This window comes from Cibotium barometz, chromosome 29, assembly GCF_041138505.1.
Source record: "Cibotium barometz isolate CiBa-2024 chromosome 29, ASM4113850v1, whole genome shotgun sequence".
Lineage (NCBI taxonomy): Eukaryota > Viridiplantae > Streptophyta > Polypodiopsida > Cyatheales > Cibotiaceae > Cibotium > Cibotium barometz.
In genome coordinates, this window is record NC_141074.1 from 37,940,388 (window position 1) to 37,959,704 (window position 19,317).

Consider the following 19,317-nt stretch of genomic DNA (forward strand, 5'->3'; position numbering starts at 1 on the left):
TTCGTCGACCATGAGATCTGGTCGTTCCTTCTCTGAGGATTGTCTCTTGGAACATTCAAGGTCTTGGGGGTTTTTTTCCGCATCGGCAGAAACAAATTGTAAAGACCCATAGGTGGACCTATGGATGTATTGCTCTTGCAAGAGCATAAACTGGATGCTAGTCAGTGTGGGAGATTAGGCAAGCTTCTCTCGGGACACACCTTTTGGCCACCGGTTGTTGGTACCAAGGATGGTGTTTGTATCTCTGTTTCAGCTTTGATCTTGCCTTGCATCATTGGACATGGTGTCATTTTGCGTGCGAGAGCGCAGTGGATCCTTCTTATGCAGGGTGTGAGGATTGCCTTTTGGAAATCTCTCACTACATTGGTATTCTCAAGCTCTATGCTCCTAACCATAGGGGTGTGAGGATTGCCTTTTGGAAATCTCTCACTACATTGATGCCTCTTGCCGACCATTGGATTATTGGTGGGGATTTTAGCATGGTTGAGATGCCAACGGATAAAAGAGGTGGACATGAGGGCTTGGTGCATCCTCTTGAAAGAGCGTCTTGGGAGAGGTTTATACTCTCCATTCATGGCAGAGATTGTTGCGGAGGATCGGAGAGCTGCATCCATTCAACACCTTAGGGGCTCTGGCATTCGTATTGATCAGATTGATGCAGCTATTCCGCATGAGTGGCTTTCTGGGACCTTTCACGGAGACTATCATCCGAGTTGGCCGGGAGTTTTTTCGAGGATAGGCACACCTCTGCAAGTCATTGCTCTCCTTGGCCAGGAGGATACAGATTGCCTCATTTACTCTATCATGCCTGGTGGGAGATGAGGACTCAGGAGATGTAGTATGGAGGAGATCATCCCAGATACTAGGGTTAGTCCAGTGAGGATTGTTGGTCGCTCGGGGAAGCACTGGTTCATTGACCCTTCTCCTCAGATAGTGACTCATGGCTCTTGGTGTTTGTGGTTATATGGTGGTAGTCCTATCAGATATCTTCAGTGGGATCCAGGAGAGTGGGAGTGGATTGATGCCTTCGATCCTTTGAAAAGCCTTCCTTTTTTCAGTTTCACTGTCCAAAATGCCAGGCTTCTCCTCACTCGATAGATACATAGGATCCCTACTCTCAGGCCTCATTGGGAGAGCTATGATATTTCTCCAGTGATACAGTGCAGATATTGGCATAGACTTTGGCGCTCATACGAAGGAGCCAGATCTCTCATTTCTTTTGGTTATTCTTACATGGTGGTCTCCCCACCAATCAGTGGAGATCAGTTTTCGGTGTAGCACCTTCTTGTCCTAGGTGTGCGGCAGATTCTGAGACCGTACAACATTGTTTATGGGGATGCAGCACTGCACAGCAGATTTGGGGTTCTGTAGCCCAACTTATGGGCAAATTGAGTAGCCGAGCCATGCATGTGACTTGGGGAGCAGTTGCTTGGCGCTCCCAGTCCGATCCGCAGCTTTTTTACAAGGGCAATGGTACAGATTCTGCTATTTTCATTCATAGAGGTATTCTCCCTTGAAAAATACACTGAAGGAAGCTTTTTTTTTTTTCAGACACTGGAGGACAAAGTTCAAAGGTACTTTGTGGACATCAGAACTCAGCAAACCAGTTTGCTGTCTAGCATCAGCTACAGATCTGCTAACAATGCCAGGACCTGCACCCCTTGCATTGCACAGGTTTCATCTGCATCAGGCAAGCAGCCCTGTTCACATGGTAGCCCTACCTGCAGTTACCTTCCTCCTCGAGCTCATGGGCACGACGGAGAAAGATTGCAACGAAATGCTCCACCTTCAAGGATGCTACTGCTGCACAAGGAGTCGGGGCCTCGGCTAGCAGTTGTAGTGTAGCAGGAAAAGGGATTGCAGGTTTCTTGGGAGGGATGGGCAGCAGAGGGTATTGTTGCCAGACTCACCCATGGCTATGGCTATGGTTATGGTGACTGGATGTTCCTCACTCTGATTATACACCCCCTAGACACAGGATTGACACCAGTTGGGAGATTATTGTCAGTATTACAACATGGCAAATCTGAAGAGCTAGATACACGGAGGCTATTGAGGGCGTCCAGATTTTTGGGTCTCAGTGCATTAGTACTATATGGGGTGATATCATCCATACTCTTATGGCTACTTGGGCTCGCATTCAGGAGCCCTCTCGTTTTCCACAGGCGAAGCGTGTGATATTTATGTGGGAATGGGACCATGGCATTTTCTTTTCCTTTAGTACCACACGTCTTACATGGCATCATGATGCTCCTCAGTGGTTGAAATCACCTTACATATTGGGGTGATTCTATTCTTTTCCAGCTTATAGCTGTGATTGATTGTTGTATGTTTTTCTCATACTTAATAGAAGTCTCTTTCTTTTTTTTTCTTTTTTTTTTTAAGAGAGGGTCAATGTGATCAGAAAGTGATAGAGAGAGAGAGAAAGAAAGCTGTATTAACGTCTACTAGAGGCCGAACTCAACCTATGAGACAAATCAATGTACAACTGTCAGTGTCTTCTGGATGTCCAGAAAAAAAAGGACAAAATGAACATGAAATAAACTATGAAAGTACTGAGCTAGTAGGGGGAAGAAACCGGCCTCTGGTAGAAACCAAAGTGCGGTAGACTAGCAGTCACCTATCCAATTGTAGTCCAGACAAATAACAAATGAACAGGAGCTAGAATGCTCCAGAACAAAAAGAAAAACGACACCTGTTGGCCCCAAAGCTTGGCGCCCCTTTCGGTATTTCTTTATTCAAATTCAATGGAAAGTTTAATTGAGTACAACAGAGCCACTCAAGGAAAGTAAACCTGCATGTCCAATCTGGCAGCCCTCAAGACCTCTTAGCATAGAGGATTCACATACAGATCTGTGTCCCATGAAAGCAACACACTGTGGTCTCCTCTAATCAACCAAGACAATACAACAGGGCAGCCTTGAGCATGCATCTGGCTGTTCCATGTTCATGGCTTTAAACTCAGCCCAAGTACAAATCCACTGTCCAACTCTGTTTCCACCCATCAAACTGCCATACCCCTCCTCTCACAAAGGGCCAAAAGAAACAACTCTGTAGAGCAGACATAAGCCAGTGGAAAGAAAGAGAGAAAGATATGTTCAGAGTTTACCAACTGTTATGTGCAGTTCTGCACCGGATGGATTGACCGTACCAGTCTGTACTTGCAGCCACCTGTGTCAGCAACTCTACAGCACACCGTGTGCACCTGTCCGTACAGATTTGTACTTGCAACACACGTGTGTACCTGTCTGTACTATTCACCCAGCAGCCGCCTGACTGATGCACCGCCTGAACTGCTGGATTGGATCGGACTGTACCCACCTGTACTTGCCCGTACAAAACTGTACCTGCAGCCGCCTAACTGATGCGCTGCCTGCACAGCTGGACAGATGTACCCGCCTGTGTGATGCGCCGGCCAGTCTCTCTCCACGCAGCGCAACCAGATAGTACCTGCAGCACACGTGTACGACTGTGTGATGCGCCGGCTATCCGTACAAAACTGTACCTGCAGCACACGTGTACGGCTTCCTGCAGGCGACCAGTTCCACCTAGCCAGTCGACTCCTTCTTCTCCAAAAAGCAAGAGAGAGAGAGAGAGAGAGATGGAGAGGGAGGCGTGTACTCCAAAAGTGGAGTAACCTCTCTCCATAAATATCCTAGTAGGGCCATCCAAGATTTGTTAACCTTAGAAAGTTAAAAACCTTGGTCCCCTTTCACACTTGGGGCTGTTCACACATATTACTTTTGTCCGAACACCCAAGTATGCATCTTTAAAAATTTATCTGGCATTTATCTTGCTCACCAACCACCATGCTCACACTTATGCTGTTCCACTTTCATAGGGTCATGACATACCCCCCTCTTGAAAAATGGCAAGCGTCCTCAATTGCAATCTGGTGATACAGCAAAATATCCAAAGTGAAAAGTACAATATGGCAAGATCAGTGTCCCAATCTCTCTAAGCCATGCATATGTAGCAACATTCATTGCAAACCAATGGTGTAGTAGTAGTCCAAGTTGTATACCACTGTTAACACACAACCACAACATCCAATGTGACTAGTACACATATATCATAGAAGTCCCATAAACAGATGTACTGTCAGCCATCAGTACCTTCGGGTGAGACAAAAGCTGCACCAAGCGACCTCTAGATGTCATCTGAGCCTGTCTGTATCAAGGGACTGGAGGTGCTACCCCCCTCTTGAGCATCAGGTAATGCTCCAGACTCTCTGCTGAACCTGAATGAGCCGGCTCCAACTCAAAGGCATCGAGATAAAGCTGCAAAACCTGAGGTGAATCTGTTAAGTCACCTTCCTCCATCCACTTCGCATCCATTGGTGAATAGTTCTTGAACTTCACAAGATAGCGATGGGAAACTTTACCTCGTACCTTTCTTTCCTTATGTGAAAGTATCTGCTCTGGAATAAGAACCTTATCAAGTTCCTCAACTTCCGACCGAGCCTCATCTGATACATCCTCACGTACATCCCCATGGAAAGGTCTAAGTAGACTCACATGAAATGCATTATGAATCCTCCAGTGATTTGGTTGCTTGTGCTCTGACACTTAAGAAGATCTAACACTGTAGAATTAGCCTCTTCCGATTGACCATCTGTTTGTGGATGAAACGAAGATGAAAACTTGAGAGTTGTACCCATGTTGTCAAACAACCCTCTCCAGAATAAACTCGTCATCCGTGGATCACGGTCACTAATGAGAGACGAAGGCAAGCTATGATCCTTGAAGATATTCGCCATGAACAACTTGATCCTTGAAGATGTTCGCCATGAACAACTTCACCATATGATCAACTTTGATCGTCTTACCCACGGGAATGAAATGAGCCTGCTTATTGAACCTGCATATGATAGTCCAAATGCCATCATTCCCCGTTTGTGTCCTTGGAAGATCAAATATAAAATCCATGGCAATGCTCTCCCATGGTCTATCTAGAATAGGTAAAGGCTGAAGTAACCCTGGTGTCTTTTGACGGTCAAACTTCACCTTCTGACATACGATACATTGCCTAACAAAAGCATCAACATCTCTTCTCAAGGTCGGCCAATAAAAGAAAAGTCTCAACTGCTTTTACCGTGGCGTCAATACCTCTATGACCTGCATACGATGGAGCATGACTTTCAATCATAACCTTGAGTCGTATCATGCCGCTGACCCTCAGACATCTGATCATAGAGCCTTCCAAAATCCTCATCATGGGCATACTGCTCTTTCATCTCATCAAGCTCATGATGATAAGCAAGTGACATTGGTGGTTTGCGTGACAATGCATCTACCACAACATTCTTTTTGCCTTCCACATGAACAATCTGAAAGTGAAACATAGACAAAAAGTTAGCCCATCGTATATGCTTCTCAGAAAGTTTAGTTTGCGTGAGGAAATAACGAAAAGTCTGATGATCTGTCTGCACAGTGAAATCAGCCCCAAGCAAATAGTGTTTCCATGTAGAAAGAGCATGAATTACAGCCAACATCTCTTTCTCATAAACCTGCAAATGCTTCTCGGCATTCTGCGATATACGACTCTCATATGCTATCACATGTTCTTCCTGCATGAGAACTGCCCCAATGCTGTTTCCAAATACATCACACCGGACAACAAAAGCCTTTCGGAGATCCGGTAATACCAATACGGGATCGGAAGTAAGCTTTTCTTTAAGCTTTTTAAAGGCTGCAATTTCCTAATCAGCCCATCTAAACGGAGTTGCCTTCTTTGTTAAGGCATGAAGGGGCGAAGCAATCTTAGCAAAATATCGTATGTACCGCCTGTAATAGGAACACAATCCCAAAAAACTGCGTACATGATGCACGGTCCTCAAATCTGGCCAACTGAGAATTGCTTCCACTTTCGAAGAATCGAAGGATCCATACGGACTCCATGCTTAGACACAATATGTCCCAAGAAGTGAATCTCTTCCAAGAAGAACTCACTCTTCTTCCCATTAATGACCAGCCTATGCTTCCGGAGTTCTTCAAACACAATGGCCAAATGCTTCCTATGCTCCTCCTCTGTGTGTGAATGCACAATCATATCATCAAAGAATGTGTCCACAAACGCTCTATGAGGCCGGAAAATCCTGTCCATCATCCTGTTAAATGTGGCAAGAGCATTTGTCAAACCAAAGGGCATAACTAAGAACTCATATAGCCCAAAAGTGGTCCGAAATGCTATCTTGTGCACATCCTCGGGTCTAATGCGTATCTGATGATACACGCTTTTCAAGTCTATCCAACTAAAGACTGTTGAGCCCTGTAAGCGGCTCCAATATGTCATCGATCCTCAGAATAGGGAATCAATTCTTGATGGTATTCTTGTTTAGCGCCCTGTAATCTATACACATGCGCCAAGAACCATCTTTCTTTTGTACTAAGAGCACAGGCGAGCAAAAGGGTGATGAGCTAGGCTGGATCAACCCTTTATTCAACAACTAATGTACCTGACTCATAATTTCTTCTTATTGGGCTGCACTAACACGGTACGACGGTCTATTTGGTGGAGTACTCCCCGGAATTAGATCAATAGCATGATCTTATGGCCTTTCCAGAGGAAGTTCTCCTGGCAATGACTCGGAAAAACAATCTTGGAACTCACGTAAGAAATCAGTCCTGTCTTTATCTAACATAGACAAATTAGATTAGACTCATCATCTTTTGCATCCTTTACAAAAATTAAGTACGCGGCGGAAAGATGCTTTTTCATTACTAATGAAATTGCCGAAGCTGATACAATAGGAACAGATTCCCCTTTAAGCTTTACATCCAAAATATGCTTTTTTCCTCTATGAGTCAAAGTAATCTTCCTGTTGTATGTATCCACCACCGCATGTACTCTATGGCACCATGGCATACCCAACAAAACATCACATCGGTTCTGCATGCATACCCAGGACAAGCCATATTAGCCTCATACAAAGGCCCCATCTCCTCTGCGCGGATCCCCAATCGGCCAGCCAAATTTGGTGAAATAAAGTTGGCTCTAGCACCTATGTCAAAGAAAATCAAGGCATTTTGATCTCTCACTTTGCCCCATGCCTTGCACAACTCAGTCTCTTCACCACCTGGCTGTTCCCCAACAAGATCAAGAACTAACCCTGCAGAAGGTTTTGATTTCTTAGACTTGGGCTCCCCTTTAGTGTCAGAGTCCTTTTGGGACTTAAGCTTGGGACAGTTAATAGACATATGTCCCTCCTCTCTACAGTAAAAGCACTTCCGAGCATCCATCAAAGCCTGTCTCTCCTCAAGAGTTCTCTTGGGCATTGGTAACTTCTTATACCGCTTCTCTGTAGACCCTTTTGCATCACGCGAAGCATGCCCTGACTTTTCAGATTTCTTGCTTGAGCTTTTACTTCCTTTAAATCCAGATGAGACTCCAGTGAGTAACGTGTTTGCCGTCATAGCATTCTCTATCATCTGCGACAAGTTTGTTACTCGAGTCTTTATGCAATAGTCACGCACTTCCTTGGGCAGCCCACAACAATACTTCTCCACCTGCTCAGACAAAGGCACTGCACGATAGGAAGTAACTGTGAGTAAAGCTTCCCAAAACTTCTTATTATAATCCTCAAGATTTTCACACTTAGATGCATCCAACTTGTGCCATGCTGTCATTACATCCACCTCAAAAGTAGATGTGAGCCATACGAAAGAGAACACCTGTTTAAACTGTATCCAATTAGATGGTGCTATGCCCTGTAAAAGAAGAGTGGACCACCACTGAAAAGTCGCAGCTTTTCTCACCTTAGAGGATTCCGTGTAATTTCCACCAGAAAAAGCAACATCAAACTGCTGTAAAAAGGTAAGTGTCTTTAGCTTATCTTTGGCCCCACTGAACGTGTCAAAATTCACTGCAGCTCCCCCTTCCTTATAATCCTTCGCATTACCCATAGGCGTTAGATTATCGTAAGGAAGTGGCTTCACAAGATTGCTACCCCCGGCATTCATGCCCATCATAGGGTCAACATTGCCACTTCCCACACCTGGCATTCCATACATTCCGGCCATGTTTCCAAACATACCACTATGCATACCGGGCTGCATGTCCCCATACATGTTTCCTTGCATTCCGGGCTGCATGCCCCCAAACATGTTTCCTTGCATTCCGGACTGCATACCACCATACATATTCCCTTGCATACCAGGGTGAAAACTAGCTCCAAAATTCCCTGGCATACCCATGCCTCCCTGAGGATAACCCCTAGTCATGGATTGGAAAAAAGAGCCACCACCAAAATAGCCTGGATGCATAGACTGCTGTGGAATAGGTGGCTGTCCGAAAAAGGAACTCTGTGAGTTTGCACCAAAAGTGTTTTGCATGTTCGGAAACTGTCCAAAAGAAGGATCCTGTGGGAAGGCACCGCTATTGCCCAAAGGTGGGTTCTTAGAACGCACTTTCTTCTTCTTCTTTCCAGGCTCAGAACAGGATCTCATAAATTCAGCAAACTTCTCACTCTGAGTGAGCTGCATAAACACATCCATTACCCCTGCCAAACGATTTTTAAACTGAGCATCATCTTCCTCTTTACTAGGCATGTCTTCTGGCTGTGTTACATCCTCATATTGTGCATCTTCTGCAACCTGTTCTCCTGCAAGAATATCCTCAGATTCATTTCTCTCAAGAGAGGCCTCTTGCTCTTCCTCTTCATCATAAAAATATTTATCTTCTGTATCTAACATATTGCTGAATTTTTCAGCAATGGCTTTCCTCGAGACAACCACAAACTCACCCCCTTAAAAAAGTTGATGATGGGTCCCGGCATCGGAACCTTGAAACCGGCCTCTGGTAGAAACCAAAGTGCGGTAGACTAGCAGTCACCTATCCAATTGTAGCCCAAACAAATAACAAATGAACAGGAGCTAGAATGCTCCAGAACAAAAAGGAAAACGACACCTGTTGGCCCCAAAGCTTGGCGCCCCTTTCGGTATTTCTTTATTCAAATTCAATAAAAAGTTTAACTGAGTACAACAAAACCACTCAAGGAAAGTAAACCTGCATGTCCAATCTAGCAGTCCTCAAGACCTCTTAGCATAGAGGATTCACATACAGATCTGTGTCCCATGAAAGCAACACACTGTGGTCTCCTCTAATCAACCAAGACAATACAACAGGGCAGCCTTGAGCACGCATCTGGCTGTTCCATGTTCATGGCTTCAAGCTCAGCCCAAGTACAAATCCACTGTCCAACTCTGTTTCCACCCATCAAACTGCCATACCCCTCCTCTCACAAAGGCCAGAAGAAACAACTCTGTAGCAGACATAAGCCAGTGGAAAGAAAGAGACAAAGATATGTTCAGAGTTTACCAACTGTTATGCGTAGTTCTGCACCTGATGGATTGACCGTACCAGTCTGTACTTGCAACCGCTTGTGTCAGCAACTCTGCAGCACACGTGTGCACCTATCCGTACAGATTTGTACTTGCAGCACACGTGTGTACCTGTCTGTACTATTCACCCAACAGCCGCCTGACTGATGCACCGCCTGAACTGCTGGACTGGACCGGACTGTACCCGCCTGTACCCGCCCGTACAGAACTGTACCTGCAGAAGCTGCCTGACTGATGCGCTGCCTGCACAGCTGGACAGATGTACCCGCTTGTGTGATGCGCCGGCCTGTCTCTCTCCACGCAGCACAGCCAGATAGTACCTGCAGCACACGTGTACGACTATGTGATGCCGGCTGTGCGTACAGAACTGTACCTCCAGCACACGTGTGTACGGCTTCCTGCAGGCGACCAGTTCCACCCTATTCTCCACACAGCCAGTCGACCCCTTCTCCAAAAAGCGAGAGAGAGAGAGAGAGAGAGAGAGAGAGAGAGAGAGAGAGAGAGAGATGGAGAGGGAGGCGTGTACTCCAAAAGTGGAGTAGCCCTCTCTCCATAAATATCCTAGTAGGGCCACCCAAGATTTGTTAACCTTAGAAAGTTAAAAACCTTGGTTCCCTTTCACACTTGGGGCTGTTCACACATTACTTTTGTCCGGACACCCAAGTATGCATCTTTAAAAATTTATCTGGCATTTATCTTGCTCACCAACCACCATGCTCACACTTATGCTGTTCCACTTTCACAGGGTCATGACACGGGGTGTGATGGATGGAGCACTACTGCTAGAGGCTCAATATGCAGCCTATATGCGCACGGTATACAAGAATGCAATGCAGATCTGTCTAGCTCCAACCAGTACCATAATGGGGGTGTAATATGTGATACATAGGCGATGGCGAGGCAAAAATACCTCGGAGCATGATCTCCGGGTGTGAGTGTAAGTGAGCTAGCCGCTCCTAGATATGGTGCTGATGTCGAGCCCGTATCTCTGTGATCTCCCTCTGATGTAGTCTGGGAGTCTGGTAGCCTGGTGCTCTCGATCTCTGTCTGGCTCGGAGGTCCGTAGCGCGCTGAAGTGTAACCTCCTCCTGTGTCAGGATAGGCACTGGGATAGATCTCTAGAAGAAATCAGTGAGCTGGAGCTGTCGCCCACCTCTCCCTGTGGTATGAGTCCGTAGCAGTGTCTCTATGGCGCTGTCTCTAACAAGAACTGGCCAAATCTACGTTGGTCTGCGGACTCCATGATCTGGCGGAGTGAGGGATGTCCACTGAAGACGGTGGTGTATCTCTCTCTAATGACACTATATGCTCTGCATCTGCATACATAATGTTCCTCACTCTCAACCTCCTCCTGGCATAGTCTGCATATCCTCTCTGCTGTGGGGATCCGTGCAGCCCTACCTGCCTCAATCTCAAGCTGGTGTGATGACACTCTGAGTTGGCCAATCACCACTCGGGCACTGTGAGGCATGTACACATCCATGTATCCAGGTCTATGTATGAATCCATCCGCTGAGATACGCATAAACTGATCTCTGTAGTATAGCATCTTCGGCGGTAGAGGCTGACTGGTGTAATCCAAGTCTCTTGAGTGTATCGCTGCCATAAATCCTGCCGAAGGACTCTGTTCTCTCACTGTGAGAGAGCTGGATGTGTGGTGCATGTATATCATACTTGAAAGGTGGCAGGTGATCTATGTCAAGACCATGCTGAGTGAGCCACTGTATCATCTGTGAATACCATGATCTCCTATCTCCACTCTCTGCGAGCTGCCTGGACGCCTCAAAAGCTCTATGTGAGAGTCGATCTAATGGCATATCTCTAATCCTCTATATGAAGCAGATCGTCTAGAAGAGGGCCTCTACTAGCATAGGAGGTGCAGCAAACTCCGTCCGGACAATGTCATGTGGGACGGAAGGTTTGCTGCGGATCATCCGTGAGAGCATGAGAATCTCAAGCCTCTCTATCTAAGACCATGTGGAGGTGGCGAGCCCAGGTGCCCATACTGCTGCTGCAGCATACATCAAAGCAGGGGTGACAAGTGTGTCAAACAACCACCCCTTCGTGCAGGGATCCTGGAAGTGTGCCTGGTGACACTGTCTCTCTAGCATGGCCAGAGCTGCATACCCTCATGTGAGTCTATCCCTGGCTGCCTGTGCCAAAGTAAATCTTCTTGGCGGAGTCGTAAATGTAATCCCCAGGTACACATATGAGTCTACCACCTCTACCTGTCCTCCTGCTAGTGTGAAGATGGCCTGTGGTCGACCGAACCAGCCCTGAGGTGTGGAAAATCATGGTCTTGGTTTTCCCAAGGTTCACTGTAAGCCCCCTCTATGTGCAGAAGTCATCGAGTGCATGGAGATGGTGCTGTAGTCCTATCCGCGACTCAAAGACCAGAATAATATCATCTGCATATAGCATAATGTGGACTGTGGTACCTGAGATGTCTACCCCGTCCCCACCACCGTGACCAATGAAGTCAGCCACCTCATCGATGTATAGCCCAAATAGTGTAGGAGAGAGTGGGCATCCTTGCTTCAGACCTATGGTGCTAGCAATAGCCCCCCGGGGCATCGTATGCGCCCGAAGACCTGCTCATATAAAGCATAGATGCCCCAAACCATCTCTAATGGGATCCCCAATGACGGTAGGTGCTGGAAGAGTCTCTCTCATGGCACCATGTCAAATGCTTTGCGGAAATCCACAAAGCAACAGTATAATCTCTTCTCCCGCGCCCTAGCCTAGTCAATCAGATATCTCAGAGTGAATATATGGTCAATAGTGGAGAAAGCTCGTCGGAATCCAGCCTGCCCTGGTGCTCGCAATCCCTCCTTCTCTGCATATGAGCTCAACTCTGCCTCAAGCACTGCGCCATAAATTTTGGCCAATGTATGACCAATCATGATAGTCCTATAGTTGCTGGGGTCTAGCATGTCTCCCGCTTTGTGGAGAGGCACGATGGTGTGCATAGTCCACTCACCTAGTAGGCCCTCCACTAGTGCCCTATTAAAGAGGTGAGCAACAAAGGGTCCCAGTGTGTCAGCTGCATAAATAAGATGCTCACTCTGTATACCTGTGTGGTCAGCCAATCTCCCATGCTGTAACCGGCGGATAGCTCTCTCTACCATCGAGGCGGTAAAGAAAGTAGAGGTGGTAGGGCGGGATTCCTGTGGCTGTGGTATGGGCGGCTGCTGAGGGATATGGTAGAGGCTCTTTGCATATGTGTGCCATGTGTGTGGATCCTCAATCGGGGTACGAGGGCAAGGCTCTCTCATCCTGCGCCATGCAGTGGCTGCATCTCTGCTCATGAGAGTAGGTGGTATATATCCCAGTACTGTGCCTCCTCATATGCACACCTCTTACGGCGTGTGAGGATCCTCATCTGTCGGCTCGCCTGTCTCTGTGTAATGGTCCCCAGTGCTCTCTGGGCACGGAGGTGTCTATATAGCTCTCTGCACTCATCATCATACCACCGATTCTCAGGCATGCTCCCAGATCTATCTGTGTGTGCAATGTGTGTATGATGGGGGAAGCTACGGGTGGCGGCCGTATGTAGTAGAGATGACAGCTGGGTGGTGAGTGTGTCTAGAGGTGACAGGGGATTCATCTGGAATAGCCCGTCATATACATGATGCTCATATATGTCTGCCAAGTCATGGGTGAAGTAGAAAGTTGTATGCGATGCCTGTGTGGGCCGTGTGGGTGCTGGTGTGGAGCTCGCCAGTGACAGTAAGAGGTACGTGTGATCCGCACCAATAGGACAAGGGGGGATGGTGAAAGATGTCACTGCCTATGTGGTCTCCATGGACCCCATGATGTAGTCCACTACTGTGCTACCCCCCCCCCTCCCCCGATCGTGGAAAGCATGTCAGTGCTCCTGAATCCTGCCACTGTCTCATCCCGTTATAAATAACGAGATGGTGTCGCGCTCCCAGCTCAAGTAAGTGATGATCATATCTGGTGTTATCCGGCCCCATGTCCTCTGACACCCTACAAGCTCTCGTGTCCTCCACCTCTAGTGTGTGCATCACCTCGGGGTGCTTGAAATCATAAATGTCACACTGTCGGCTCTGTGTCCGTGCATTGAAGTCCCCCATAAGGACTTCCCCCAGGTTGGAGTAGTGTATGATCTCATTTGAAAGGGCTGCATATGGTGACTCTCCCAATGGCCCTGTGTCCTCCTCCTCGCCTCTACTCTCATCCTCTGCTGTCATGGCATATCTCGATCCTCTAGGAGAGAAGTAGCATAGAGCAATGTATAACACCCTATCTGCTGAGAGCTGCAGTCTAATCCACATGTATCTAGCCTCCTAGTCACGTGCAACCACCTGTAGGCACTCCTGTAGCTCTCGCTTGAAGAGTACCGCTATACCTCCAGATCCTCTCGATGTGCTCTGCCGTGTGGTCCCCCTGTATGTAAACTCCCACTGATAGCCCTCTACTTTGGGTAGCCCCCTCTCTGGGCTCTCGTGCGTCTCTATAAGTAGTATGATGTCCCGTCCCTCCATGACATCCTCCATCCTGCCAGGATGTGTCCAAAGTGCTCCATTGCAGTTCCAAACTGCTATGTGTATCTGTGAATCTGGATCCTCAATATCAGATGTCCCATAGGCCGCCTGGCGCTAATCGGTGGCCTTGCCATCAATGATGACACGGCCATCGCGATAGAATGCTCTCTTGCCCTCTTTTCGGGCCTGTAGGACTCTCGGCATGCATGTTTTCATGTGTTCTATCTGCATCCTTGTAAGGTCGTCATCCAAATAGATGGGATCTCCTTGTAACCCTCGCAAAATCACCCTCTTTCTCATGAAGGTGACCCTCTCCGTCTCTCCTGCAAACTGTAGGATGAGGGCTCGCTTGCGTGTTGACTCTTTCCTGGCTCTCCATGCTTTGGTGAAGGGGAGAGGGTCCTCTTCCCTATAGCCGAGCTTCATGCATAGAAGTTGTCCATCTTTCTCGGGAGTGGAGTCGGGTGTCTCGGCTATACCTGTGAATCGAATGTTGAGGCGGCGGGCATGCCTCATCTTCTCCTCCTCGGTGTGAATGATTTGGTGTTCTTCCCTTTGAGTCTCCTCCCTCACTTCTTTATGGATGTTCTTCTTCACCACCTCAACCTATCCTGACTGCTTGGCTTCGAGTTTTCCCTCCATGTCCTTTGTGATCTCCTTGGAGATCTCTTCTTTGATGGCCGTGAGAGTGTTGTCATTGATCTCCCCTTCTTCCTTCTCGCTGTTCTTGACGGCTACCAGTTCCACTTTCAATGCACTCACCTCCTCCTTGAGTGCTGTGTTCTCTTGTTCAAGGTCCGTGACCCGTGCTTCGAGGGCCATGATGTGCCAGTGTAGTTTGTTCTCCACCTCATTGAGGTTGGAATCGGATGTCTTCTTGTTCTCCTTGATTAGTGCCTTCATTGCCGTCTCGAGGGCCTCGAGCTTCTCTTGGAGACTTAGAGCCATTCCTCAAGCTTACTCTACAGCGCTTCCCACAAGCAAGGAGGAGAGAGAGAGAGAGAGAGTTATGTTGCTGCCTTGGGGGCCTGAGGAAGGGTGGGTGGGAAAAGGGAGGCGGAGGGGCTAGCAGACAAGCAGACGGGCCAGCATAACGAGCCAGCCCAGGTGGGAGAGAGGGCGGCGAGCAAGGGCGAAGGCGGCGGCTACGCACAGAGGCACGAACAGAAGGCGGACAGTAGCGAAGCGAAGGCAGGAGAGTTGCGGGTGGCGAACAGCGAAGCAAATAGAAGGCGGCGAACAGTAGCGAAGTGAGCAGGGGCGCGAAGAGAGAGAGAGAGAGAGAGAGAGAGAGAGAGAGAGAGAGAGAGAGAGAGAGAGAGAGAGAGAGAGAGAGAGAGAGAGAGAGAGAGAGAGAGAGAGAGAGAGAGAGAGAGAGAAAGAAAGATTTTATTAACATCTTCCAAAAGACCGAACTCGGCCTATGAGACAAATCGGAGTACCTGTATGGGGTATCCTCTGTCATCCCAACAAAATGAAAAAGTACTGAACAAAAAAGCTGAATCTGGGTGTGCAGGGGATGGAGCTCTACTACTAGGAGAATGCAAAGCTATATGCATGGAGTATACAATCATGATATGCAACCTAGCTAGCTCCATCCTGTACCATACTGGGGGTATAAAATGGTATACATCAGTGAAGGGGGTGTCCACAGCTCCCTGAAGAACATGCCTGGGTGTGCTCTGAAGCGAGCCAGTCGCTCCGCACCCTCTCTGTGAAACTGAGCTCTGATCTCTGTCATCTCTCTCTGGTATAGGCGTGGTGTCCGAAAGCCAGGTGTCCTCTGTCTCCTGCGGGCTCTAAGTGTCTCTGCTCTCTGGAGAGTAATTCCCTGCCGTGTAGGGGCTGGGAGGGGGATGGATCTCTGAAAAAATGTAGTAATCTGTGTCTGTCGCCCCCCCTCTGGAGCTGTTTGAGCCTGTAATAATGTCTCTCTGTGGCGCTGTATGTCTAGAATGTATCTCCCCAGTATGCGCTGGTCTGCTGCCTCAAAGATCTGGCGTAGGGAATGTGGCTCTCTGAATAAAATGAGATTATATTAACATCTTGTAAGTTTTTTTTTCAAGAGATCTATCATGTAAGCTAGTATCAACCAATTATACGCCACATCTAGCTGCTGAGAATAAGTGCAAGCACACATGCACTTTTCTTTTCACTTGTAAGCAAACCCAAATTTTAGACACCATCATTAAGGAAAGCCATTTATCCATTAAAATTAATCTCATCTCCAAAAAAAAAAAAAAAAAACATACCATGATAATTGGTCACAACATGCCCACTCTCATCCCAAATTATTCCTGATCCATTTCCCTCCGGAACCTTGAATTCATATTTAAAAAAAGACATACATAAAAAATAATATACCTTCAAGAATTGATTGTGATATTTTCAATCTACAAAAATTAACTTCTTGATCAAACAAGAATTTGACCACATGAAACAAAAGAAAATTTTTCATCATAAGCTGCCTTGAGCATTTTGCTCTGTTTATGTAACTTGGTCGATATATAATATTATACACAACATGTTTTGCAAAGGGAAACCAACAGCTCTTTTGTGTGCTAATTTAGCTAAACATAGTTCTTTATTGAGTACTACAAGAAAAAATCTACAAAATGATAATTTTGGTTGATGGCATTTAAATCTTGCCTGTACAGCTCCTGAAACTAATGAAGTCTGTGGTAATCATAAACAGCATTAACAATGAACAGTTTTCGTTGCTGTTAACAATGTTGAAGTCCATGCAACTAGATTGCATTATCACTTCATATAGACAGGTTTTAACTAACTCTGGGACAATCTAGCCTCTCAAAATGGCCAAGTCAAGAGGGCCTCACTTTTTTCTCTCATAATGGAGGCTCTAGAAAATTGACTATGACCTCAAGCTTATTACCTTTGTGCACCATTGAGAACTAATTAGACTATTAACCACTTTGTAGGTTAACATGGTTTCACTTGCCTGACCTACCATAAGACACTTTGCCATCTTACCCACTCGAACGAGCACTTATCTTTTGTAACACGGCACTGGAACATGTGAAGCAACCTTACCCTGAGCTTAATGTTAAATAGGGAAAGTCTATATAGCATGCGGAAGAACTTCCTGTATTAAGAACCATGCAAAAACGCAAAGATGAACATAGAGAAGAGAAGAGAGATATTGTTTGAAACAGTATTTTCTATATACATGTATCAAGATGTACATAGATCCTAGCCAACATGGCCTCCAAAAGGAATCTTCTATGCCTATGACCTGTCCCACAAGGCTTGGGATCAAATGAATACTGACTAAACTGACCCTTGCTATTTATAGGCTCATGGAATTGCCCCTACCACTACCCGACTACTGTCGCCCAGGTCAATGGACAGCACATATAAAAAATCCCATAAAAAGGCTGGTCAATGCCTAAAAAGGCTCCTAATCCTAGAAAAAATAGGAAATTTAAGCATTGAGTGCCAACTGTTCTTGGCCAGAAACTGAATCATCATTAGTGGAACCAATGCTACACGGGGGTTGGTTTTGACACAATGGACAGTAGAAGCAGCCTTGTGTGAATGGCATAGGAGGATTGCGAGGAACTTATGTATTGTTGTATTCATTTTTGCCTTGAGCTCAACATGTACTATCTAGAATGCAATGCAAGAGTCTACTCTAGTGTATGTTGTGCTGCATTTATGGAATGTTATTATGCTCACTTAGCTAAGTCTGTATGCATGTTCTGCTGGTGGTTGTCTTTCCAAAGTGTGGTTGGCACTTTGGCCGTCTGGATTAAACCTCCAGAAGGTCCCTTGGAATGCAGTTGGTGCCGGACATGTTATGCCTTCGTATCCTATTGGTACAAATGGATAGCATGGCTAGGTGCTGCCAGCTATGTGGTCCAGAGCCACTAAAGTGTTGTCTTGACTGAACGTCTGGATTAAACCTCCAGAAGGTCCCTTGGAATGCAGTTGGTGCCGTACATGTTATGCCTTCTTATCCTATTGGTACAAATGGATAGCGTGGCTAGGTGATGCCAGCTATGTGGTCCAGAGCCACTAAGTGTTGAGTCTTGACTGAACGTGTGTCAATGAAATAAGGAGACTAGAAGCCCGTCCTCTCCCTATTGGCATATATGCTATGAGTAGTGCCACATGTGAACATGGGGTAAACCAAGGGCACTTTTCCCCTTGTTATTTGGTGTGAAAGGACACCACATTTATTGTATTTTGATATTATGGAATAAACCCCCAAGCTCCATACATTCTATGCTATCTCTCTTTGTGTGAGCATCAATCACCATCTCTCTCGTGTTCTTGTTGCTGATATTATGGAATAAACCCCCAAGCTCCATACATTCTATGCTCTCTCTCTTTGTGTGAACATCAATCACAATCTCTCTCGTGTTCTTGCTGCTGATATTATGGTCCATACATTCTATGCTCTCTCTCTCTCTCTCTCTCTCTCTCTCTCAGCATCAATCACCATCTCTCTCGTGTTCTTGCTGTTGTTCGTTCTCTGTGTGTGTCTCTATCTACGGAACCCTAACCCTGACAGAGGTATCAGAGCGAGGTTGCCTTGCTTGCAAACTTCATGTCCGCGCCTGTGCACTTCCGTCGCCGTCGTCGCCGACTGCGCCTCCATCACGCTACTACTCCGTCGCCCCGTCACGGCCACCTTCAACCACCTCTTCCCGCCGCCCGCGGGCGTTTCTCAGCCCCTTTTCGCCTCCAGACTGGGCGGCACAAGTGAAGAGGGCTCCACCACCGCCCAGCCCCTCGGCGGCGCTCTCATCACAAGAAGCGTTCATGGTGGACGGATTAGTGAGAATTTTGTGTCAACTCCAACACCTGTGCATTCTGTCGCTGACTCTATCCGGCAACCGCCACCTCCGTTGCCGTACCTGAATCGGCCAGCAACCCGTCGCCGTTCTGTCTTCCAACCAATCGCGTAGCGCCAATCCCATACCAAGCCGTCGCTAGCTACTGCCGTCCTCACCTTCACCATTCTAGACGCTGGCGTCTTGTCAGCCGCTACCCATCTGCAGCTCACAAGCCTGCCGCCTGTAGCATCACACTGCCCCTACCTTCCGCACCCTCACCGTCAATAGCTCCCGCCCTCGACACCAGCACCTCTTGTTTGTCTTCTCCACGTGTGTGCGCCGCCAATGCATGCATCAGCAGTCCGTCTGCTGGTCAAAGACTTAACACCCAAAGAATCCCCTGCTCGTGACATTTGTCGGGTGCAAACCTACAAACCCTGCAAAATCATGGTTCTGGCCTAGTAACTGATTTTTGGTTCAATTGATGGGACTTTTGTGTGGCAAGCTCGAGGGTGGAAGGTCTGGAGTGATGCAGCACCGCACATATACGAATGGGAGTCACCATCTCCCCGAAAATACCAGCTCCTTCGACGAAAAGGCATCAAAAGAAGCTGTAGTGAACTGGCCTTGGGGAGGCCACCTGGAGACTCTAGAAGGAGAGCCCACACC

The 19,317-nt window shown here is 47.1% G+C and overlaps 1 protein-coding gene across 2 annotated transcripts in view; it reads right to left on the minus strand.

Annotated features, from left to right (window-relative positions):
* The window catches only part of DEG8 (Trypsin family protein with PDZ domain-containing protein), a 75,962-nt gene that overhangs the window by 35,087 nt on the left and 21,558 nt on the right, over window positions 1-19,317 (minus strand). For both annotated transcript variants that reach the window (XM_086823228.1, XM_086823226.1), the window contains exon 5: window positions 16,102-16,168. In XM_086823228.1, coding sequence (XP_086679354.1) covers window positions 16,102-16,168 — 67 coding nt within the window. The remainder of the gene's footprint in view (window positions 1-16,101; window positions 16,169-19,317) is intronic.